We start from the raw sequence: 25,304 nt of genomic DNA, 5'->3' as shown, positions 1-25,304 counted from the left end.
AACAGTGCCGGAGTGGAGAAACTCTGCCTTCTACTAAATTATCTTCATATCAGAAAACTTTCAAATGAAAAAGACACAGAGCCTACTTTAGAGTGATGATTTGCTAAAGAAGAAGTGGCATCCTAGGATGCCATTCAGATGCATTGTATAGGTGCAGAATCTGGCTATAATCTAGCTAGAGGTTCATTCTCACTGAGTCACTTCCCCTGGATACTCTGCTGTGTCCCACTTATTATGACAATTCTTGCTCCAAGAATCCATTTCTTGGATATTTCAGAATTTCATATGCTCCTTGTAGTCATCCCTTAATTTGGTAGAATTCAAGAGTTTCTCCCATGGAGAAAAATTCAACGAGCAATCAAATTAAGGGGGGGGGAGGCGAATTTTACACAACCCAAGCTGAGGATTACAACCAGTGAGGCAGACTCTAAGAAGCTCTGAAGACTGTTCCGCCTGTTAGACATCAAAGGCACAGTTATATACATTTTCGAGTCCCAGGATCATACACTGAAATGACATGGTGATAGCCTACGTGAAGTTCACCAAGGATACACAGTCCAGGTAAGCACATACACAGCAAGACATCATGACCCCTCAAGAGCTGGGAGAAAAATAAAACTTTTAAGAAGTTATATTGCTAGCTTCAGAAGAAAGGAAAAAAAAAAAAAAGATCTTAACTGTCTTGCAACCACTCCATTTTTGAGGATTTATGAAAAACAGAAGCACACTGCACATTAAGAGGAAAGAAAGAAGCCCAAAGTGACACAAAGAGAATGTTAAATTGTTTAATTTTTCCTGTCCTGCCTTAAAATATGTAATTTCATCATTCCTCTGTTACGCGTATGGCATCATGTGGAAGGCATGGGCTCTGAGCTGAGGCTCGCTGTGTTTGAATCCTGTATGGATCACCTCATAGAACTGAAAATTTGTGGAAAAAATCTTACCTTCTCTAAGTCACAGCTTCTCCATCTATGAAAATGGCAAAACTTGAAGCACAGCATTCACAAAGCTATTTGTAAGGACTGAATGAGCTGATGTACGGAAGGCCCGTCCACCATGTTTGATACATTATAAGCACTCAATAAATTCCCATTGTCTTTTCACTAGACGAGAGTTCTGTATCATTTCAGTCTCCAGATTTTGGTGAACTGACTAGGGAAGTGTTACATAGTGGTTGAGAGCATAGACATTGAAGCCAGATTTCCAAGGCTGGAATCCTGATCCTACCATGGACTTGCCCTGTGATTTTAGCAAAGTCCCTTGTACTTTTGTGAGTTTTCCCATCTATGATATGGGAATCATAAGAGGGATCTTGTCGGTTTGTCTAGAGATTTACTAATTTAACATAGGCTAAGTATTTAGAATATGCCTATTAAACAGTAAGCTCGGAGAAGTATAAATTAGGCTCACTTTCTCTTTTCTATTTTGAACTATTGTGGTTTCGAATAAATTTTTTGTTCTTTTCTTAGGAGAGCAAGTGTTCCTATTAATAACAAAACATTAACATGGGTATACAAGGCCAGAGCTACCACAAGACAGATGATATAACTGTGAAACAGGCAATATTAATGAAACATCAAGGGTGTAGCTCTCAAGCTAGTCCTCAGGGTAAAAGTTCACACTTGAGACAACCGAGGACCTAAATTTTTCGTCTGGGAATCAAGCCACCTGTAGCCCTGCTCTGTGATCTTTCTCCAACTTATGTTTTTATTTAGGGGAGCAGTGTCTACCAGGTGGACTCATTTCTTCCATTCCCATAACCTTCTGGAAAAGTGGACACAGGCAGATGTTTAAGTTGGATGCTGAATTATCTTCAGTGTGGCATGGAATTGAATTCTAAATTTGGATTTGTGATTTTCCAGGGAAATCACATTTGTGGCACCTGTGGCCATGGGTGTCAAAGACAAACCTGGACATATAAATAACTGTGGATGGAAACCCTGCAACCTAGTCCCTAGTCCAGAACCGGTGAGCAACCATGAAGACTTTCATCTTTCTGGCTCTCCTGGGAGCTGCTGGTGAGTCTTAACAAATAAGTGATCAGTAGGGGTCTATGACTTTTTCAAGGTTGTACTTTGTACTCTGGAAGACAGCAATGAATGCCAAATATAATCTCTGTACTCAAGAGGCTTAAGATGTTGAAATAACAGTGTATAGTACACATGTAGACAACTAAATCTCATTTGTTGGAGATTACGGGGAGTTGGAGTGATTGGTGTGGAAAGTATCAAGAGGAAGAATCTGCCCTGAATTTCAGGTATGTTCTATGAAGAGTGAAAAAGGAAAGATAGTCAACATTAAGGAAATGTTGTTTTGATCTTTAAAAGAATTTGTAACTAAGAGTTGGAACAAATGACTACTGTTGAGCTCCTTGAGGCTGTGAGTATCTCACCCGAGTCTCCTCTATACTAAAAAGCTTCTTAAGAGGGAGCTTAACAGGCAAAAACACTATATTTCTTATGAATAAAAGATTCAGGCTGGGTTTTACCACATCTTCACTAATGAAATTTTGGAGTAATGCAATCATGAACATAAATAGAGAAAGACTATTCAGTTTTTATACTATTCAATACAGTTGTATTCTTCAAACTTATTACAAACTTTCCTCAAATTTGATTATTATAAATGAATTCAGTAGGCCTACTTATATATCAAAAGTGACTATCTCAAAGTTAGTTTAGAAAATATGAACAATGGGGCATATAGCATATAATCCCAGATATTTAGAGCCTTTAGGAATAAGAGTAAGTCAGTGGTCCAAAATTTACAGTGCTGAATAAATTAAAATGTTGAAAACATGATTGGGATGAGGGGAAAGATTGGAGAGAGAAACTTTATAATGTTCTATGAGATTATTTAGTGAACATTTTAGGTGAAAACCAAGAAGAAATTGCAGGAACAAAAGTACAAAACTCCTTATTCTTTTACAGGTCAGAACAACTCAGGTGGCATTTAAGGGTTCCTTTTCTGTTTCCTCTTGTGGTATTTATGCTATATTGAACTCTACAAATAAACACAATGATGGTGACTGCAAAGCTTCATTGAATACATACTTAAATGTCTCCTTAGCAAGGTTTTGTGTAAAAAATATTCTTTATATTCTCAGGTAGTGGGCTTCAAGGCGTTTATTATGTAAGGAGTCTCTGATTTGTGTGTGTGTGTGTCACATATGAAAAAAAAATCAGGATATGATCAAATTTAAAGCATGCATTAACAATTAATAGTTATAATAGCATAAATATTTAGTACATGTGTCAAGTGTATAGAGCAATAACATTTTGAAAATAATAATGCTAAAATCACAGTTTCTTAATTATGCCTGATAAGAAAATCGGACCTATTTGTCTTCTGGTTCATCTGCAAAACTTTGCTGCAAAGTAGAAATTCCACAATGAATCAGTTCTACAAAGAGTTTCCAACTTTTCTCTGTCAGTTGCTTTCCCCGTGGACGATGATGACAAGATCGTCGGGGGCTACACCTGTGGGGCAAATACTGTCCCCTACCAGGTGTCCCTGAACTCTGGCTACCACTTCTGCGGGGGCTCCCTCATCAGCAGCCAGTGGGTGGTGTCTGCTGCTCACTGCTACAAGTCGTAAGTAACCAATACTCACAGCCCTGTTCTCTGAGGTCAGGGCATCCTCAACCATGCCAAAGACAATCGGGGTGAACTATAGAGTTATGCTTGAAGGGGAGCATTCAGATTCCAAGACCTCACTATCCCCCCACTCCAAGGCACTGTATGTTTTGAAGCACTTACCCGCTCCCCCCCCCCCCGCCCCAAATATACCCTTAGAGTTCACTGATGACTTTCCAAATGAGGGCCATAAAGACATAGGAAGAGAAATACTGAGTGATTAAATAAATATACCTAGAGTACCTTAGGAGCTCTAATCATTATAGCTCAACCAGGAGAAAAGCGGCATATGGAAGTAACAAACAAAGGAGGTTTCCAGTACAACCTGAAGGTAATCACAACTCATTCTGTTCACTTAATACTCTGTCATATCTCTGAGGCCGGCTACATCTCTGTACAGTAATTGACAATCGCAACTAGATTAATCAACACCATGTCCCTTTTCATCTCCTGTATTGTTGGCATCGCTTGGTTCCCACTCCTATACCTAATGAATAGAGTGCCCGAAATTCAGGGTAGATTCTTCCTCTTAACACTTTGTACACTGATCACCCCTGCTCCCTGTAATCTTCTCAAAGAAATGAGATTTAGTTATCTGCAGACATATGTACTGTAGACTGTTGTTTCAACATCTTAAGCCTCTTGGGTTGTGAGTCTGGCCTTGGACTGATGTACACCTAAGGAATCCTCTACCCTGCACCACATGTGGCAAGACTACCTTGAGTGAACAATGTGTGTGTATGTCTGTGTCTGTGTATTTGTGTATGTGAATGCTGTAAGGGCCTTCCCTCTGTGCTTATGCTCAAGACTGGGCTGCACTGGGAGGGGGAGGCCCTCACCCCAGAGGCTTAGAGAACTTGTCATCCTTTGATCCAGCGGAATCCAAGTGCGTCTGGGAGAAGACAACATTAATGTCGTTGAGGGCAATGAGCAATTCATCAGCGCATCCAAGAGCATCGTCCATCCCAGCTACAACGAAAACACCTTGAATAACGACATCATGTTGATTAAACTGAAATCAGCTGCCACTCTCAACAGCCGAGTAGCCTCGGTCTCTCTGCCGACATCCTGTGCCTCGGCTGGCACCCAGTGTCTCATCTCCGGCTGGGGCAACACCAAAAGCAGTGGCAGTAAGTCTCACCCGGAACCCGGTCACCAGGTCTGAGAATCCTGGAGGCAAAAACCACATTCAGGGTCAGGTAGCCCTAGCTGTCATTCAAGGCAGCGTTCCCAGAGGAGAGGGGCTTCTGTGGAGTCTTAGGATATATAACTGAAATGTGCAGGATCCCTCTGCTTGACAACACAGAAAGAAAGGACTATGGTAAAGTTGCTAGGTATGCAGCTGAAATATGAATACTGATTTGCAGAGGAGCAAGGAATGAGGAGGTACAGAGAAAAGAGGCTGGGGTTGGAACTGCTCCAAGTACAGCCCTGTTTCAGAAATAAAGTCTCTAGGTTGAAGATATGTGGTCACTGATACTAGTATTAGGGAGAGAACAATTTGCTGACTAAAGCCATTTGGAAGACCCTCCAGATCACGGTTGTTCTTCCAAAACAGAAGTTACTGGCAATTGGAGGGAAGGAATGGGAATATTGGGAAGATGGGGAGAGGTACTGAGAAAGATATTTCCCAGATTGTGTGGGTAATCCTCTTCTCTTTTCAATCTTGTCCCCAACAGCCAGCTACCCTGATGTCCTGCAGTGTCTGAAGGCTCCCATCCTATCGGACAGCTCTTGCGAAAGTGCCTACCCAGGCCAGATCACCAGCAACATGTTCTGTGCGGGCTACCTGGAGGGCGGAAAGGACTCCTGCCAGGTGAGTTGCTTTGGACTCCTTGTCCTTCCAGCTCAGCCTCACGTATCTCCACCGCATTTTCCAGTTCCTGAAACTCAGAACATTGAAAAGCTGTCTCTGGGACGGATTATGAGGGCTCAGGATAGGCTGCGGATAAAAAACAAGTTTTCTTTTTGCCATATTAATGGTTAAGGTTCAAGGGAAAAGATGCACAGATCATGTGCAAGCAGTACATCCTGGTGCCCTTCTGAGGAAGGATTTGGTAGTAGGGAACTCTGAAAAGAGCCTGGCTGGGTAGGCAGCATTGAACTACCCATTCCTTCTTGGCCTTATAGACCTGTAGCTGGGGAAAGAAGGGATCTAGAAGGAGGGAGGAGAAAGAAAAGGGGCACAGCGTGGAGAATGAGGGTGGGCTTTCCAGGGAAAGACAGTCTTCATGGAGGATCAACAGCCTGGAGAGTCGGCCCCTGGGGGAAGGAGGAACACCTTTGAGCCTTTGTTCCCTCTGGGCAGAGCTGGGAGTTCTAACTGGCTCTTCCTTCTTGCCCAGGGTGACTCCGGTGGCCCTGTGGTCTGCAATGGAAAGCTCCAGGGCATTGTCTCCTGGGGCTATGGCTGCGCTCAGAAAAACAAACCTGGTGTCTACACCAAGGTCTGCAACTACGTGAGCTGGATTCAGCAGACCATCAATTCCAACTAAACAGCTTCATCTCTTCATGATCCTCCCTGTCAGCCAGCTTCACCTTCCTCCCATTCTGAAAACACTACTGAAATAAAATCATTTATAAAATCAGATATGTTCAAGGGTCATTAGTCGGTGTTTATGTACTTTCTCTTCAGTCTGGCTGCTGAGAAGACGGTGGACATAGAGTTGAACTATTATGTGAAGATGGAATTTGAAAGGTGATTTAGTCATTCATTCAGCCTCATCAAAATAAATTACTGCTCACTTACCATATGCAAGACTCTGTGTGGATATTGAGGCTATAAAGATGAATAAGGTTATCAGTCTCTGTTACCATCACATTGTTACACAGATAATGACACTGAAATGCAGAACGTTAAAACCAACTTCCCAGAATCACTGGACTAGCTATGAGGCTGAGCTGAAGACCCAGCTGTCTTTATTTTTTTTTTTTTTGTATATTTATTTTTAATTTGAAGATAATTGCTTTACACATTGTGTTGTTTTCTTCCATACATCAACATCAATCAGCCATAGGTATACATATGTCCCCTCCCTTTTGAACCTTCCTTCCTAGCTGTCTTTTTTCCCAAGGCTTTGCTACTGACTTCCTTATCTTCCTTCATCTCTTATCTACCTGAAACTCTGTGAGACTAGGTTAAGGGAAAGGCTAGATGGAGAATGTTTTAAAAAATAACAGATTCTATATTTTCCAAGGCTTCACCTACCTGTTTCTTTTATTCTCCAAGATGTTCTTCTTTTCCATCAGGAATTTTATTGCTCCAGCAGGCATGATTCCTGCAAGCTGTCTGTACCCCTCTCCCACACTAGACCACCCCCCAAAACTCCAGCCCAAAGTATGTACCATTTTGAACTATAATTTTTTTAAAAGGTGAAAATGTAGATAAGTTTGTGGAAAATTGATATATTACCCCGAGGTCATAAAAGTCTAGGCTACAAGGGTATTGTTCTCTGTTCTCTTCAGCCTTATCCCAAGAGGAAGCACAGACACCCCCTTTAGCCCTTTAACACTATTCCCTGGATCATTTAGAGAATGACTAGGAGTACAGGTCCCAACACATGATTCCTATGTGTATTTGATATGAATCAAGAAAAAAGGTACTTCCCAGGTGACGCTAGTGGTAAAGAATCTGCCTGCCAATGCAAGACACATAAGAAATGTGGGTTGCTGCTGGGCATACACACCGAGGAAACCAGAACTGAAAGAGACGCTTGTACCCCAATGTTCATCGCAGCACTGTTTATAATAGCTAGGACATGGAAGCAACCTAGATGTCCACCGGCAGAAGAATGGATAAGACAGCTGTGGCACATATACACAATGGAATATTACTCAGCCATTAAAAAGAACTCATTTGAATCAGTTCTAATGAGGTGGATGAAACTGGAGCCCATTATACAGAGTGAAGTAAGTCAGAAAGAAAAACACCAATACAGTATACTAACGCATATATATGGAATTTAGAAAATGGTAATGGTGACCCTATATGTGAGACAGCAAAAGAGACACAGATGTATAGAACAGTCTTTTGGACTCTGTGGGAGAAGGTGAGGGTGGGATGATTTGCGAGAAGGGTGAGATGATTTTCACTGAAACATGTATATTATCATGTGAAACAGATCACCAGTCCAGATTCGATGCATGAGACAGGGTGCTCAGGGCTGGTGCACTGGGATGACCCTGAGGGATGGGATGGCGAGGGAGGTGGGAGGGGGGTTCAGGGTGGGGAACACATGTACACCAATGGCTGATGCATGTCAATGTATGGCAAAAACCACTACAATATTGTAAAGTAATTAGCCTCCAACTAAAATAAATAAATAAATTAAAAAAAAAAAAGAAATGTGGGTTGGATCCCTGGGTCAGGAAGATACCCTGGAGGAGGGCATGGCAACCCACTCCAGTGTTCTTGCCTTGAGAATCTCATGGACAGAGGAGCCTGGGGGCGGGGGGTGGGGTGCTCTGGTCCATAGGATCGCAAAGAATTGGACCAGACAGAAGCGACTTAGCATGCACACACAGGAAAATAGATACAATATGGTCTGAACATAAAAGCATTGGAATAGGCGGAGGAGGTCTGAAAGGTAAAAATGTTTGTAATCCCCAGTAGGATCACATGATACGGTGATGGATAGGGGTTATCTTAGTTGGTGCTCTGTAACCAGAAAACAACAGATTGAGTGGCTTAAATAACAGACATTAATTACAGTGTTTGCAGCTGAAAAGTCCAAGATCAAGGTGACACGGGAGGGGCCCAATTTCTGGCTTGTAGATAGCTGCCTTTTTGTATCCTCATATATGTGAGAGAGCTGACTCTGGTACTTTAATAGGGTCCAGTGGAGTGCAGCCAATAGCATACAGCTGTTACCCTGTTACCAAGCAACCATTATTACCAGATCATTAGAAGGAGACCTTTCACCTGGTGGGTGGAAGTTGCCCTTGGCCAATGGTTGGCTGTGTTGTGGTCCTCCCAGAGGAGAGTGTGGTAAGGGGTAAGTGGAGGCCTTCTCCCCGAGCCCCTCCAGGCCCTCCCACCTTGAGCAGGCAGGTAAGCTGGGTGGGCCAGGGGGACAGGCTGGGGGCTGTGTCCTGCAGAGCTCCGGAGCCCTCACTGCAGCCCCCCAATGGCTGGAAGGATCTCTCTCCCATCACTTCCTCTGCAACCTAATGGCTGGGGCTGTCTGCATGGGTCCATGCTACCCACCCCACCCTCCCCACTTTGGGTGGCCTGAGGAGCCTGAGGGCCAGCTGGGTCCTGGGAACCTGGCACGCTCAGTGATGACAGCTGGGCAGGGTCTGGGGACCTGGTCCTGAGGGAGCCAGGTGGGATCTGTCCCATCAGCTGGGCCTGGGCACTAGAGGGGAGATGCAAACTGGATGTTGGTTGAACGCTCCAGGTAACCGACCTGGGCAGGTACCCCTTCTTCTTAACCAGGGCCTGGACCTTGGTAGGCGAAAGTAGAGCCTTGGGACTTTGCCTTTTCTTGTCAGAACAGAGAATAACATTTGTGTTGGTGGAGATTTACAGCAACATGGTGACTGACCATGATCTTACCTTAAGAACAACAGCTCTGACACCAAGATGTCTGTAACAACTAACCACACCCCATCCCTCACCTTTCTTATTAAAGGGCTTTGCTGACAGCTTGCAGGGAGCTTGGGGTTTAAGCCAAACTCCCTGTTTAAGCCACCTGTTTCCTTGCATGGCCCTACAATAAACTTTTCTCTTCTCCAAACTCTAATGTTTTGATATTGTTCAGCTTCATTGTGCATTGGGCACAGGGACTTGTGTTCCGTGACAGTATCGCCTTCTTATAAGACCACTGATTCCATCATGGGGGCTCCACCTTTATGACCTCATCTAAGCCTTCCTTCCCTCTTAAAGAGATGGGAATACCAGACCACCTTACCTGCCTCCTGAGAAATCTGTATGCAGGTCAAGAATTATAACTGGACATGGAACACGGACTGGTGCAAAATTGGGAAAGAAGTACATCAAGTCTGTATATTGTCACCCTGCTAATTTAACTTATATGCAGAGTACATCATGCAAAATGCCGGGCTGCATGAAGCACAAGCTAGAATCAAGATCGTTGGGAGAAATATCAACAACCTCAGATATGCAGACGGCACCACCCTAATGGCAGAAAGTGAAGAGGAACTGAAGAGCCTCTTGATGAAAGTGAAAGAGGAGAAGGAAAAAGCTGGCCTAAAACTCAACATTCAAAAAACTAAGATCATGGCATCTGGTCCCATCACTTCATGGCAAATAAATGGAGAAACAATGGAAACAGTGACAGACTTTCTCGGGCTTCGAAATCACTGTGGACAGTGACTTCAACCATGAAATTAAAGGATGCTTGCTCCTTAGAAGAAAAGCAATGACAAACCTAGACAGCATATTAAAAAGCAGAGACATTACTTTGCCTATAAAGGTCCCTATGGTCAAAGCTATGGTTTTTCCAGTAGTCAGGTACAGCTGTTAGAGCTGGACGATAAAATAGGCTGAGTGCCAAAGAATTGATGCTTTTGAACTGTGGTGTTGGAGAAGACTCTTGAGAGTCCTTTGGACAGCAAGGAGATCAAACCAGTCAGTCCTATAGGAAATCAACCCTGAAAATTCATTGGAAGGACTGATGTTGAAGCTGAAACTCCAATACTTTGGCCACCTGATGTGAAGAGCCAACTCATCGGAAAAGACCCTGATGCTGGGAAAGTTTGAAGGCAGGAAGAGAAGGGGGCGACAGAGGATGAGATGGTTGGATGGCATCACCAGTTCAATGCACATGAGTCTGAGCAAACTCCAGGAGATGGTAAAGGACAGGGAAGCCTGGCATGCTGCAGTCCATGGGGTTGCAAAGAGTCAGACAGGACTGAGCGACTGAACAACAACAAAGCCAAGGGTTCTGCCTTCTCATAGCATCTCCTTGAGTGTTAGGCTTTCATTATATGAATTCTGGTGATGAGGAACACAAATATGTAGTCCATAACAGGTATCTTAGAAGAAGAAGGTACGGCAAGATGCATATTACTTCTACCACTTTCCTATGCCTTTGTATACCTCTGGATGGCACATTAGTACCAAGCAGTCTTGAAGTCTTAATATTGCCTTATCATGCCACTAGGATGGAGCCCAAATTCCTTAGCCTTGAGTTCAAGGCTCTTAAATGTTCATTTATAACTAATCTGCCCTGTGTATTTCCTTAGTTGTTATTGAACTGCCTTTATGTTTACTTATGGCCTAAAATAATTTCACACATGACTCCTCTTTTTTTTTTTTTAATGCTACCTTATGTCTATCTTATCTAAACATCTCAGGCTTCCCTACAGAAACAAATGAATTTCAAGATTTTCTTGTTCCCTGTGAAAGGTCTTTTTATCCCACCCATCACCACCAATATACACCCATTTACCTAATCACCTAAGCCTCCTGGCCTGTATCTAGGGAGAAAGCCGCGTTTTCCCCAGAAGTCCCGTCAAATACCGTATGTGTCTCCGTAACTGAACTGGGTCACTTACACATAACTGAGCCAATCGCTGAAGGAGATGATACTGTTGGAACTTTTAACTAAGTGACATGTCACACCGTCCAAGCAAGGAGTAGACGTTTCATTTTTTAATAAACTTGGTCTACTTGGTATATATTTGGTTAGGGCCTCTTGATGAAAGTGAAAGAGGAGAGTGAAAAAGTTGGCTTAAAGCTCAACATTCAGAAAACTAATATCATGGCATCCGGTCCCATCACTTCATGGTGAATCGATGGGGAAACAGTGGAAACAGTGTCAGACTTTATTTTGGGGGGCTCCAAAATCACTGCAGATGGTGACTGCAGCTATGAAATTAAAAGATGCTTGCTCCTTAGAAGAAAAGTCATGAGCAACCTAGACAGCATATTAAAAAGCAGAGACATTACTTTGCCAACAAAGGTCCGTCTAGTCAAAGCTATGGCTTTTCCAGTAGTCATGTATGAATGTGAGAGTTGAACTATAAAGAAAGCTGAGCAGCAAAGAATTGATGCTTTTGAACTGTGGTGTTGGAGAAGACTCTTGAGAGCCCCTTGGACTGCAAGGAGATCCAACCAGTCCATCCTAAAGGAAATCAGTCCTGGGTGTTCATTGGAAGGACTGATGTTGAAGCTGAAACTTCAATACTTGGCCACCTGATGAGAAGAGCTGACTCATTTGAAAAGACCCTTATGCTGGGAAAGATTGAGGGCAGGAGGAGAAGGGGACGACAGAGGATGAGATGGTTGGATGGCATCACCGACTCAATGGACATGAGTTTGAATAAACTCCAGGAGTTGGCGAGGGACAGAAAGGCCTGGCGTGCTGCAGTCCATGGGGTCGCAAAGGGTCGAACATGACTGAGCAACTGAACTGAACTTAGTAATTCTAAGGTTAGCTATCAAAAAAGTGGAGGAGCGGATGTTAAGGAGGCAGCCACAATCTCCGCCGGAGTAACCAAGGATGCTTATTGATATATTTTTCTACATAACACTGAAAATCTGGAAATAACTCAAATATTCATTAATAGAAGATTGATTAAATAAACCTGGTACGTTGTACAGTGGAGACAATTTAACTGTTCATTTATCCAACCACTTAGTGAGGGTCTACTACATGCCTAACAATGTATTATCTACTAAAGATACATACAGCAGGGAACAAAATAGTTAAAACCCTGCCTTCATGGTGTATTCATTCTCACTGGGTAAACAGAAAACAAGTGGAGACTACAGAATATAATGCTAATCCATGCAAATGCCACAGGAAAGGAAAACTGGACCCAAGAATGTACAGATGGAAAACAAAGGTCTGCTTCCAAAATGTAATCAAAGAAAAACATCAAAAGGCCTATGCAAGCATACTACAATTTAAAGTAAAAATCCATATTGTAGGGTCAGAAAAGGCATCTCTCACCAAACTATGTTTATAACAAATAGATACCTAATTCACGAATCAATAAAATCCAGAAAGACCTGATATTTCATAGCAAAAATAAGGCAGTGTACAACAACAAAGAGGTAACAGTCTGAGATTAGGAAAAGTTTTTTTGGTTGCTATGTCGCATTACAGTAACAGATACATTTATTTTACTTATCACTTGCTCTGAAAACTAAGTTGTCTCTCAACTGCCAACTTCATGGTTAGGACCTTCAATGGCTATGTAAAAGTAGTCTTTGCACTTGAAAGTTTAGCTTCTTAATGTAAATGTATTTCACATGGGATCTATAAGCAGGGTAGAAGTAAATTCACTCCAAATTGGTACACTCCATAATCTATTGGTTTTCCCACTAACAAGCAAAGAATTTCAAGGGATACTCAAGATGAATTTATCTAAGAATCTTTGCTTTAATAAAGTAAATAGACACCTCTTTTCTCCTAGAATTTTAATTCTTTATTTAAATGAAAACTACTGTAATTATTTATTTTATAGCAAGTAACTTTAGCTTCAAAATCAAATTTTAAAAGACCTTTAAAAAATACATAAGATATTTACTATCTTGGTTATGATTTTAGCCTTCTCTTTAAAAGTCAAGAAAGAAAGTCTGCCTTGTTGAAAAAATGCAAACACAAAAGTCTTTATTTAGTCTCAAAAATACTCATTTAGTCTTAAAAATACTCATTTATTAAAAGTCTAATCACTTTTTAAAATTTATACACCATCTAAGCTGTGGAAACTTTCTAAACATATTTTTATCATATGATCCAGTGATCACACTCCTTGCTATTCACTCAAAGGAGTTGAAAATGTGTCCCCACACAAAAAATCTGCCCATGGATATTTATAGCAGCTTTATTTATAACCACTAAAACTTTGGAGCAACCAAGATGCCCATCCTATGACATAGGTACTAATATTCCTCCCATTTTATAGATTAGAATACTGAGGGTTAAAGAGGCTTTTATCAGGACAAGACAGCTAAAAGGTCCTGAAGCCAGGAATTGAAGCCTGAACTAACTCCTGAGTCTATGCTCTTCACTACTATTAATTATTAGACCCAGGGATCGAACCTGGGTCTCCAGCATTGCAGACAGATACTTTACCATCTGAGCCACCAGGGAAGCCACTACTATTAATACATATGGAAATTTTACAAAGCTTTAAGGACTTAACAGCAATATTTGGACATAAAGAGCAAAAGGTGTCCCCAGAAGCCTGGAAAATATGGGGATCCTAAGGTTATCATTGTTTAACAAGTGTTTATATAGCATTACTATTTACCATTAGAACTCACTGTTCTAAGCACTTCATAAATAGAAAATCTGAACAGGCCAATAATGAGTCAAGAGATCAAGTCAGTAATCAAAACCTCTCAACACAGAAAACAAGACAGGACCAGAGAGCTTCACTGGAGAATTCTACCAAACATTCAGATAATGAACACCAACCCTTATCAAACTCCTCCCAAAACTGAAGAAGAGTGAACACTTCCAAACTCATTCTACAAGGCCAGCACTATCCTGAAACCCAAGCCAAAAACAACACAAGAAAACTATAGACCAATATCCATGATTGAACCCATTATTACATATCTCTGGATGGACAGTCAGAAAGTTAAGGCTAACTTATAAAAAGGAGTGGGGTACCTTTAAAAGAGTAGCAAGTTTCCAACACAAAAACTAAACAGGTAAGGAGACTGATTTTATTCAGATTATTGCAATAAGATGAACATCCCAGATCTGAAGATCGGACTGTCTCGGCAGAATGATTTTACCTTAAGACTTTTGTAGGGAGATATATACAAGTCACAGCTTGAGAGGTGAACAGTTGAGGCTGTTTTACAATCAGGGAATTCTCAGTCAGCTGAACAGGAAGCATTTTTCTCTAGTTGTAGTTAGATTTGTTGTGGGATGGGGATAACTGTTGCAAGCTCAGCTAATCATTGATGAGAGACAGATTGGGGAATTGGAGGGTCCATGTCTGGCCGTGATAGTGGGTCCAGGTAAAAAAGGGAAAAGGCCTGTGACTGACCTTGTCACAGGTCAACAAAGGAGTCATCCAAAGTCCTATGGGACTGAGAAAGAGTGCCGCAGGGTCTCTTCAGACTAACGTGGGGAAGGGTCATTCTTTGTGGTAAGCCATTTCTCAGCAGACAAGATTTCCAAAACTTTTTCACCCACCACTGTTTTCTGGGAGCACAGGGCTCAGGCACAATTCAACACATCAGAGGATGTCTGGAGACTCTGTTCCAATTCCTAACTTTGCTGCTAACTTCCATGAGGACCACAGCATCCTCATCACTCAAATGGGGAGGGGAGGATGCCTTGTTAACTTTATTTCATACCCCAATGTTTGATGAGTCTCTGAGAAGAGGGACTCTTGGGGAAACAGAGATGACAGGTGAGGGTGGGGAATAAGGTTCACAGTCACAAAGGGAGGAGGGGACAACAAAGAATGACTATGTCACAGAAAGGGGAGGGGAATGTCAGCAGCTACATCATGACTCCTGAGACCTTTAGGGTCAGAGAAGAGGCACCAGGGGCTGGACTTGTCTGCCCCTTCCTCTTTCACCCACATCAGAACCAGCTTCCAGCTTTGCCTTATATAACTGGATTTTGATAATGGCTAGTTTGAAGATTGCTCTAGCATCCTTGCTCCTTCCCTACCCCAACAAAGTAATATTTCTCCCCCAGCTATTCTTGCCAAGGCTACTTGGACTAAAGATTGAGACAGCCGAGAGCTTGATCTGACTTGTCTGCTGCTGGCGAGATCCCAGCTTGTCATGAAGTGCTGTGTCTTCTTCATGCTCATGAGCATGGCTGGTGAGTCTAGGTCTTGTTGCTGCTTAGGGAGTGATGTGGTGATGTGCGGGAGGATGGGGCTTCCCAGGTGGTGCTAGTGGTAAAGAACTTGCCTGCCAATGCAGGAGACGTAACAGACATGGGTTCTAACTCTGGGTTGGGAAGATCCCCTGGAGGAGGACATTGCAACCCACTTCAGTATTCTTGCCTGGAGAATCTCATGGACAGAGGAGCCTGGCGGGCTATGGTCCACAGGGTCTCAAAGAGTCGGACACGACGGAAGCACCTGAGCATGCATGCACACACATGGATCAGAGAGGGAAGCAGCTGGCCACAACTGAAGAGAGAGGAGGTGGTGGGCAGTTCCTTCGATTAACTGTTGATGGAAGCAAAAAGAACCACTCTTGATGCATGGCTCACCCCATCAGCGGTCTCTCTAAGCTTCTCCTGTGCCTGTGAGCAAGTTAGCATATGTCTCTATAAGTGCCCTGCACTCTCCCAGGACTCCTGGACAGAGAGCAGAAAAGTACATCTTCCCTTTCTCTGGGCAGATGGACTCTGGAGGAGTGAGTGCAGGATGGGAAGAGGGGTGAGTCAGGGGCTGGGAGAGCCTCAGGTCCCTCCTCCAAGCTCTTCCACTCCTTTCAGCACCAAAGTCAGGTAGGATTTAACTTTTTACTTTCATTCCTGGCAAAAGTGAATTTAGAATAATATTTTTAAAGTAGTACTCTTCCAACAACACAAGAGAAGACTCTACACGTGGACATCACCAGATGGTCAACACTGAAATCAGATTGATTATATTCTTTGCAGCCAAAGATGGAGAAGCTCTATACAGTCAGCAAAAACAAGACCGGGAGCAGACTGTGGCTCAGATCATGAACTGCTTATTGCCAAATTCAGACTTAAATTGAAGAAAGTAGGGAAAACCACTAGTCCATTCGGGTATGACCTAGATCAAATCCCTTATGAGTATACAGTAGAAGTGACAAATAGATTTAAGGGACTAGATCTGATAGACAGAGTGCCTGAGGAACTATGGACAGAGGTTCATGACATTGTACAGGAGACAGGGATCAAGACAATCCCCACGGAAAAGAAATGCAAAAAAAGCAAAATGGCTGTCTGAGGAGGCCTTACAGATAGCTGGGAAGAGAAGAGAAGCGAAAAGCAAAGGAGAAAAGGAAAGATATTCCCATCTGAATGCAGAGTTCCAAAGAATAGCAAGGAGAGATAAGAAAGCCTTCCTCAGCAATCAACGCAAAGAAATAGAGGAAAACAATAGATTGGGAAAGACTAGAGATCTCTTCAAGAAAATTAGAGGTACCAAAGGAACATTTCATGCAAAGATAGGCTCGATAAAGGACAGAAATTGTATGGACCTAACAGAAGCAGAAGATATTAAGAAGAGGTGGCAAGAATACACAGAAGAACTGTACAAAAAAGATCTTCATGACCCAGATAATCACGATGGTGTGATCACTCACCTAGAGCCAGACATCCTGGATTCTGAAGTCAAGTGGGCCTTAGAAAGCATCACTACAAACAAAGCTAGTGGAGGTGATGGAATTCCAGTTCAGCTATTTCAAATCCTGAAAGATGATGCTGTGAAAGTGCTGCACTCAATATGCCAGCAAATTTGGAAAACTCAGCAGTGGCCACAGGACTGGAAAAGGTCAGTTTTCATCCCAATCCCAAAGAAAGGCAATGCCAAAGAATGCTCAAACTACCACACAATTGCACTCATCTCACATGGTAGTAAACTAACGCTCAAAATTCTCCAAGCCAAGCTTCAGCAATACATGAACCGTGAACTTCCAGATATTCAAAATGGTTTTAGAAAAGGCAGAGGAATCAGAGATTAAATTGCCAATATCTGCTGGATCATTGAAAAAGCAAGAGAATTCCAGAAAAACATCTATTTCTGCTTTATTGACTACGCCAAAGCCTTTGACTGTGTGGATCACAATAAACTGTGGAAAATTCTAAAAGAGATGGGAATACCAGACCATCTGACCTGTCTCTTGAGAAACGTGCATGCAGGTCAGGAAGCAACAGTTAGAACTGGACATGTAACAACAGACTGGTTCCAAATAGGAAAAGGAGTACGTCAAGGCTGTATATTGTCACCCTGCTTATTTAACTTATATGTAGAGTACATCATGAGAAACGCTGGGCTGGAAGAAACACAAGCTGGAATCAAGATTGCTGGGAGAAATATCAGTAACCTCAGATATGCGGATGACACCACCCTTATGGCAGAAAGTGAAGAAGAACTAAAGAGCCTCTTGATGAAAGTGAAAGAGGAGAGTGAAAAAGTTGGCTTAAAGCTCAACGTTCAGAAAACTAAGATCATGGCATCTGGTCCCATCACTTCATGGCAAATAGATGGGGAAACAGTGGTAACAGTGTCAGACTTTATTTTTTTGGGCTCCAAAATCACTGCTAATGGTGATTGCAGCCATGAAATTAAAAGACGCTTACTCCTTGGAAGGAAGGTTATGACCAACCTAGATAGCATATTTAAAAGCAGAGACATTACTTTGCCAACAAAAGTCCGTCTAGTCAAGGCTATGGTTTTTCCATTGGTCATGTATGGATGTGAGAGTTGGAAGGTGAAGAAAGCTGAGCGTGGAAGAATTGATGCTTTTGAACTGTGGTGTTGGAGAAGACTCTTGAGAGTCCCTTGGACTGCAAGGAGATCCAATCAATCCATCCTAAAAGAGATCAGTCCTGGGTGTTCATTGGAAGGACTGATGTTGAAGCTGAAACTCCAATACTTTGGCCACCTGATGAGAAGAGTTGACTCATTGGAAAAGACCCTAATGCTGGGTAGGATTGGGGATGGGAGGAGAAGGGGATGACAGAGGATGAGATGGTTGGATGGCATCACTGACTTGATGGACATGGGTTTGGGTAGACTCTGGGAGTTGGTGATGGACAGAGAGGCCTGGCGTGCTGCAATTCATGGGGTCACAAAGAGTTGGACACGACTGAGCAACTGAACTGACTGAACTGAATTCCTTTTTTTCTTCATCTTTATTATACACAGCACTGCCAATCAGGGTATATGATCAGCCTCAGATACGCCTTTGCGTTAGTTTCACAGAACTTCAGTATACCTCCATCTCAAGCAAAGACACGTGTCAGTTTTCTTCATGTGTAGAGCATGGGTGACATGTATGATTTCCCTTAGAAAAACGGGACAGATGAACCTATTTGCAGGGCAGGCATAGAGAGGCAAACACAGAGAAAGGAACTGTGGATGCAACGGGAAGGAGAGGGTGGGATGAACTGAGAGAGTAGCGTTGACATACACACACTACCATGTGTAAAATATTAATAGGTAGCTAGTGGGAAGCTGCTGTATAGCACAGGGAGCTCAGCTCAGTGCTCTCTGATGACCTGGAGGGGCAGGATGGAGGTGGGAGGGAGGGAGGGTCGAAAGGGAGGGGACATAGGTATTCTTATAGCTGCTTTGAGTTGTTGTACAGCAGAAACTAATGCAACACTGTAAAGCAATTATCCTTCAATTAAAATAAAATAGGGAAAAAAGAATATTTAAAGTAGTCAGAAGACTTTGACATTGTCTTTGAAAACCCGAGGGTGGGAAAAATCATCCTAGCCAACTCTCACCTCTTGCCCTATCTCTCTACCTGCGACCCTACTAATTCTTTAGGAGTCATTCTGGCAGAAGGCTCTAACGCTAAGACGAATGAAGTGGATTTTACTATTCCTTATATGGTCTACCTGCAGTCCTTCCCGGAACCCTGTGTGGGGACGCTCATTCACCCGCGGTGGGTTCTGACCGCTGCACACTGCCCCTCTCCGTAAGTATTTCTCTGCTCTTGGGAGCCAGGGGGGACCTATTTAAATAAAAGCAGGTCTGATGACAGTATGGAGATTCCTTAAAAAACTAGGAATAAAACTACAATATAACTCAGCAATCCCACTACTAAAACATACCCTGAGGAAACCAAAATTGAAAAACACACATGTACCCCAATGTTCATTGCAGCATTATTTACAATAGCTAGGACATGGAAGCAACCTAGCTGTCCATTTACAGATGAATGGATAAAGAAGCTGTGGTACATATATACAATGGAATATTACTCAGCCATAAAAAGGAACACATTTGAGTCAACTCTAATGAGGTGGATGAACCTAAAGCCTATTACACAGAGTAAGGTAAGTCAGAAAGAGAAAAACAAATACCATATATAAATGGATATTTATTGGATCTAAAAAGACAGTACTGATGAAACTATTTGCAGGGCAGCAATGGAGAGGCAGACATAGAGAACAGATTTATGGACACAGGGGTGCACGAGATGATGCTGTCCTTTACCAATCTCAGTGTCTCTGTTGTCTGTGACTAAGAATTAGATGATTGGAACCTAGTCAGAGTTTCAGGAATGTATAAGGATCACTTCTAACTCAGAGTTTTCAGCCATCTGGTTGTTCAAGAAAGTTCACTCAAACACAGATTGAAGCCCTGCTTTGTGTCTGTGAGAAATACAAAGGAAATATAGACAGGAGATATAGTCCATCCGCTCCAAGAACTGCCTTTGGAAAATTGGATTTTCTTCTCTCAGCCAGACCTATGCACGAACTGTTTTTTGGCAGGCAGTGGCTCCTGTGTCTGTTACATGACCGGACTCCTGGTAATGGAAGTGGGTGTGTTTGAATTTGTCCAGGAAATATTGTAGAAAGTGGTCAGTGGGAGTCCTGTTAGACTGCCAAGAGTCTTTTGAATCTATAATCTGTGTAGGCAGCTTGCAGTAAATACAAAGATATGGGCCCAAAAGGAGCTGGAAAGGGCCTAAGAATATCTAGAAACAGCTGGTACAATATACTTGCTCCAGAGTTGTTTCAGATAGTGGAGGGCAGGTAAAGACCTCTGGAATAATGGATTCTGGTGCCATATCTGTTACCTATTCATTCAGATTATCCAGATTGTCATTGTGATCATTAACATCATCGACGACAACCACTAGATTCCACTGAGTACGTTCTAGGTGGCAGATACCATGTCAGATTTTATGTATATACACTGACTCTAATACAACAATCCTGTAAAGTATTGTCACTACTATTTTACAGGCCAAGGCAGGTCACTTTGGTTCTCAGGTCTAAGAAATAAAATGAAGATGATTAGATGATTAGAGAAAGTCACCTGTGACACTTCTTGCAGTTCTGACATTCTATAACCTTGTTTTTAAATCTCCCTGCCTTGCTTCTTCCATAGTGTTAAAATCCGATTGGGAATTTATCAACCCAACATCAAAAATAAGCACGAGCAGACCCAGAATTACTCAGTGACTGTGCCCCACCCTGACTTCAACTCAGAATACCTGCGCAACGACCTGATGATGATAAAACTGTCTGAGGCTGCTGAACTCACCACCCAAGTGGGAACCATAGCCATAGCTATGGAACCGCTATCACTTAATGATTCCTGCTTTATCCCAACCTGGACCTGGAGTAAATATAAAAACCGTAAGTGTCTGGCTCTGTGTTTTTCATCCTGAGAAGGTTTTGGCACTGGGGAAAATGAAGAAGGATATACCTGAAGGGCTTCTCAGGTGTGGCTCAGTGGCTAAGAATCTGCCTGCAATGCAGGAGATGCAAGAGATGAGGGTTCAATCCCTAGGTTGGGAAGATCCCCTGGAATAGTCCATGGCAATCCACTCCAGTATTCTTGCCTGGAGAATCCCATGGACAGAGGAGCCTGGCAGGTTCTTGAGGGTCACAAAGAGTTGCACATGACTGAGCACACAGCACACACATATGTGAAGGACATAGCTTATACTACCTTATACTTATACTACCATTATCCTCCCTTTTAATAGAGGATGCTGGAACCACCACTTGATATCCGAAATGATAAAGCTAAACATATTGCTTATTATAGAAGAGCAATGCTGAGCAGACACAGTCTCAATGAGCAGTACAGAGTACTGCTGCTGCTACTGCTGCTGCTAAGTCGCTTCAGTCGTGTCCTACTCTCTGCAACCCCATAGACGGCTGCCCACCAGGCTCTGCCGTCCGTGGGTTTCTCCAGGCAAGAACACTTCTCCCAGTACAGAGTACTAAGCAGTACTTATATGGAGCTTGTGGGAAGCTTTCCATTGAGAGTTTGGAGGCTTTAGCCTCTTTCAGAGGCTAAAGAGAGTTGATGGCATCTGTAGAGGCTTGGTTACCTGGGTGAGATTGTTGTTGATTGGCTGGCACTCAGTTGTTTATTGGAGGAGTCTAACATGCTGACTTTAAAGACTGACATTGACTGATTGGCTTGTTAAAGCCTACTCACTAAGGCGAGATGTAGATAGTAATCAGGTTTAAACCTTTCTCCTGTGGTTACAGAACAATTCATATATTCTATAAAAACAAAAAGTAGGAGACTGTTTGGTCTATCAGTCTGTTTTGAAAAGGTAACAAGTGGGAACTTTTGTATTCTCAGTGCCAATGAAATTTGGCAACTTCACTTCAATTTAGAAGCAACATTGTAGAGAATCTAAGTGAATATATTTTCTGAACAAATTGAAGCTTTTAAATCTTATTCAAAGTAACTGCTTCACATTTTACAAAGTAATTTACGACATACCGCTTGAAAACAAAATAAAACTACAAAAAGTTTCATCACATAGGCTCTGCATGTCATGTCAGAATCACAGTGACAAATCAATTCCATAAGCTCTCTAGGGCCAGCTTCCCAATATTTATTAAGAATTCATTATTTCAAATAAGTAGGTTACTTTCACCTAACTTGTTCTAAGTATTTCAATTAGATTTCCAAAAAAGTTAAAACTGAACATAATTCTTCTCGTCCTTTTCTGACCTGACACTTCCTGGTCTGATTTGATTTAAAACATTAGATTGGAAATGTATCCAAAATATTCTGCTTTGTAAATAATGCTAGGTTTAATTTGAGAGATCTCTAGTTGATTTTTTGCTTCCTTCCTCCTTATTACTCTCCACCAGAGATTAAAATTACATAATGCATTGGTTAGACTCCTTACATCCTGAGGTTAACAGTATAGTAACAACTGCAATAAGTGAGATGAGCAATGCTACTTAGGCAAAATTATATATGTATGTATGTACATATATATACACACTTATAAATAATCCATTTATAAATGATCTCACTATAAAAAAAAGCAGTTTAAAACACATTAAAAATCATTTTCTCCCTTTATGATTGAATGTAAAGATGATGAAGTAGGTCCCCAAAAGGAAGGTTTCTTATGGACAACAGCTTTCTGTCTCTCTCTTCTCTCAATCATCCATAATTTTCCTGTGGGTTTTTTAAGCTTTCCAAGCTATGCACAGTACAGAGAAAATTATAGATCTGATGATATCTGATGTAAGGCTCATGTAATGCTTTGAATCCACTGCTCAGACACAGAGATACTGAACAAGGGGCTCTAAGAAGGATGAAATGTCTGATACCTACTATAAATATATACAATGTATTCACAAAACAGAGGCTGATCACAAGAGTATATGTGATCAGGAGAGTCACCCTGGACTTTTCTCTTTCCCTCAGTTAGTGACCCTGACATCCTGACTTGGATAAACCAATATATTCTTCCCTACGATGAGTGCCAGAATATGCAAGACGAAAGAGTGGCAGTAAACATCATGTGTGTGGGGCAACCTCTAAAGACCCTATCTGATACTAAGGTATCTTTCCTTTTGCCAGACAGGCACATAGCAAGGGGTCCATGAGGAAAGGTGCTTGTAGGAAACCAAATGGTACCCAAGCAGAAGACCTGTGGTCTTCCTCTGCCTCCTCAGTCTGTGGATTGGTCATCCATTCCCCGGCTTTCCCTTAGAGTGGGGGAGAGTCAGGGGAGAGTCATTTGCCCTTTCTCCTCCTACATGCACTCAGGTTGGTCAAATTCAAACCTAGAGAGGTGAGACCTGCATGGATGTGAAGACAGGGTTCTCCCCTCTCAAGAAAAATGATTCCAGTCTGATGGAAGCTTCTGCTATCACAATGTGCCACTTCCTAGAATAAATCCTTGTTGGATGAGGAACAAAACAACACTGACCCCCTGTTCCCTCTCTCTGGCAGGAAGTCTCAGCAGCTCCGGCCATCTGCAGCGGGAGGGTACATGGAATCTTGAGTTGGGCAAAAGGAAGTGTCACCCTTGGAAATGAAGGATTCTTCACAGAAATCAGTTCTTATTCAAGATGGATCATGAGCATCATTGAAAGCTACTGAGGCGTCTCTGGTCCTCCATCCCCTCAGTGCAGTACCTTCATGATTTCCACCCTGGATCTACAACTCTCTTCATTATGTTTCTTGTTCTTGAGCAGAATTCATTAAAAAGAAATGACACTAAAAACTTACGCTGTGACACTAAAAACTTATTCCTTTATCATATAAACTGTAAACATAATGAGAAATCTAGCAACATTCCCAACCATTTGTTCTTTCAAAAATTATGGAAATGTCTGCTATTTGGTAGGTACTGCATATGCCTGGGGCTTCCCAGGTGGCTCAGTGGCAAAGAATCCACCTGCAATGCAGGAGACACAGGAGATGTGGGTTCAGTCCCTGGGTCAGGAAGATCCCCTGGAGGAGGAAATGGCTACCCACTCCAGTATTCTTGCTAGGATAATCCTATGGACAGAGGAGCTTGGAGGACTACAGTCCATGGGGTCATAAAGAGTTGGACATAACTGAGCAGCTGAGCATGCATGCGTATATGCTAGGGGTACATGAGTAGATATGAAGCAGACTTCACCATCAGTCAGCCAGTTCTATTACCTGGTGATAATTACCACAGTGGAGATGAGCAATAAGTTCCATGAGAATATAGAAAAAAATTAGGGTGTCAGAGTCACAGGAGGTACCACCCAAGAGGCCAACAAATTAGAGAATATGATAAAACTGAGGTGAGGTTAAGTAAAAATCAGAAAAGCATAAAAACCTATATGTTCTGGAAAACACATGTAAATAAGTAATAGTGAAGGGTGGAAAATAAATTGTTCACAGAAGGGAAGAGAGAATGTGATAGAAAAGTATTATTTATACAGGTAAGGGTTAGAGAGCAAAAGGCCTGACCTGTTTGGTAAAGGAATTTAGATTTTTTTATCTCGTAGGATCAGAGGCTTTGTCATTAAAGCCAAATGCCCGAATTGGGAGGTGTAAGAACACAGAGTCCGTACGCTTTAAACACAGTGACTGAGTAGAAACAGAAGGGGCAGAGTCAGGGATCACCCCTGTTTCTAACTTGAACAAGGGAGATGGTGGTTCAGATGGTAATACAAAGAGACGTAATGTTTCCATCTGTAATGGATCAGGAGCAAGGTGGGGCATGTTATATTAGAGATCCTTGAAGGACATACAGGTGGCCATTTCTAGCAAAGATCTGGATCTCAGATGATAATAAAACAATGAGGGGGTTTCTGTGTTTATAGGTAGCAGGTGCAGACTTAAGTAAAGTTCTATGCTATTGGGAGGAGCTTTGATCCATACTCAGTGCGTCTCTCCCACTGGCATAAAGTGGCAATGTACAGCATCCCAAACCCATCGACCAGGACACCTAAAAATACAGCATTGAGAAGATATCAAATGATCCAAAAATAGGGGATAGAGTGATATATGAGAGGCTATGGACTTACATGTAGGAGAGGGATAGCGTGACATGGGATTGTCTGTTAAAAAGGGGAAGAGGAACAGAGATGAGCAGAGACTCACATCAGAGGAGAGAAAGATTCTGCAAAGAGTGAAGAGATTTGGAGTTCATCTCTTGAGGGGCATGGTGAATCTGTGTCTGCAGAGATTGCTGAAGTGGTTTGGTTTTTTAATATTGATACCCTCTGAGCATGGATGCATTTCTCTCCTATCGCAGCAAAGGAAAACAAAATAAAGCAACAAAACAGGAAAAAAAAATGGCTGGGT

The 25,304-nt window shown here is 42.3% G+C and overlaps 2 protein-coding genes and 1 long non-coding RNA gene across 13 annotated transcripts; 2 read left to right on the top strand and 1 right to left on the bottom strand.

Moving 5' to 3' along the window:
* The first annotated feature begins 1,978 nt into the window (after positions 1 to 1,978).
* Positions 1,979 to 6,225, top strand: LOC145523673 (serine protease 1-like). Its single transcript, XM_081534408.1, has 5 exons — positions 1,979 to 2,018; positions 3,434 to 3,593; positions 4,512 to 4,769; positions 5,319 to 5,451; positions 5,981 to 6,225. Exons 1-5 carry the CDS (start codon positions 1,979 to 1,981, stop codon positions 6,128 to 6,130), a joined length of 741 nt encoding a protein of 246 aa, XP_081390534.1. The 3' UTR covers positions 6,131 to 6,225.
* On the bottom strand, positions 3,108 to 11,018 carry LOC145523693 (uncharacterized). The gene is made up of 3 exons (XR_014066851.1): positions 6,844 to 11,018; positions 5,425 to 5,518; positions 3,108 to 4,805 (listed from the first exon to the last, which is right to left on the bottom strand). It is a non-coding gene; the product is annotated as an uncharacterized LOC145523693 (long non-coding RNA).
* On the top strand, positions 8,054 to 23,742 carry LOC145523670 (serine protease 58-like). 11 transcript variants are annotated; one of them, XM_081534383.1, is made up of 7 exons: positions 8,610 to 8,685; positions 13,963 to 14,268; positions 15,275 to 15,403; positions 19,062 to 19,212; positions 20,634 to 20,884; positions 22,938 to 23,074; positions 23,469 to 23,742. In XM_081534383.1, exons 3-7 carry the CDS (start codon positions 15,364 to 15,366, stop codon positions 23,616 to 23,618), a joined length of 729 nt encoding a protein of 242 aa, XP_081390509.1. In that variant the 5' UTR covers positions 8,610 to 8,685; positions 13,963 to 14,268; positions 15,275 to 15,363; the 3' UTR covers positions 23,619 to 23,742. The 11 variants fall into 11 exon arrangements, with proteins under 11 accessions (XP_081390510.1, XP_081390516.1, XP_081390508.1 ...); XM_081534384.1 differs by lacking the exons at positions 8,610 to 8,685; positions 13,963 to 14,268 and adding an exon at positions 8,054 to 8,221; XM_081534382.1 differs by lacking the exon at positions 13,963 to 14,268 and having other exon boundaries at positions 8,559 to 8,629.
* The last annotated feature ends 1,562 nt before the right edge of the window (positions 23,743 to 25,304 follow it).

The sequence above is a fragment of the Giraffa tippelskirchi genome, chromosome 10 (assembly GCF_054371585.1).
Source record: "Giraffa tippelskirchi isolate mGirTip1 chromosome 10, T2T-mGirTip1v1.2.pri, whole genome shotgun sequence".
In the NCBI taxonomy this organism is placed as follows: domain Eukaryota; kingdom Metazoa; phylum Chordata; class Mammalia; order Artiodactyla; family Giraffidae; genus Giraffa; species Giraffa tippelskirchi.
The sequence above is the reverse complement of the archived record's forward strand: the minus strand, read 5'-3'. Positions and strand labels throughout refer to the sequence as shown.

What these genes read in the sequence shown, in the direction of transcription:
- LOC145523673 (XM_081534408.1), top strand. Translation starts at nt 1,979, where the DNA reads ATGAAGACTTTCATCTTTCTGGCTCTCCTGGGAGCTGCTG. An exon ending in GGCTCTCCTGGGAGCTGCTG is followed by an intron (nt 2,019 to 3,433) that starts GTGAGTCTTAAC and finishes TTTCTCTGTCAG; the next exon opens with TTGCTTTCCCCGTGGACGAT. An exon ending in ACCAAAAGCAGTGGCAGTAA is followed by an intron (nt 4,770 to 5,318) that starts GTCTCACCCGGA and finishes CCCAACAGCCAG; the next exon opens with CTACCCTGATGTCCTGCAGT.
- LOC145523670 (XM_081534384.1), top strand. Translation starts at nt 15,364, where the DNA reads ATGAAGTGCTGTGTCTTCTTCATGCTCATGAGCATGGCTG. An exon ending in CATGCTCATGAGCATGGCTG is followed by an intron (nt 15,404 to 19,061) that starts GTGAGTCTAGGT and finishes CTAATTCTTTAG; the next exon opens with GAGTCATTCTGGCAGAAGGC. An exon ending in AGACCCTATCTGATACTAAG is followed by an intron (nt 23,075 to 23,468) that starts GTATCTTTCCTT and finishes TCTCTCTGGCAG; the next exon opens with GAAGTCTCAGCAGCTCCGGC.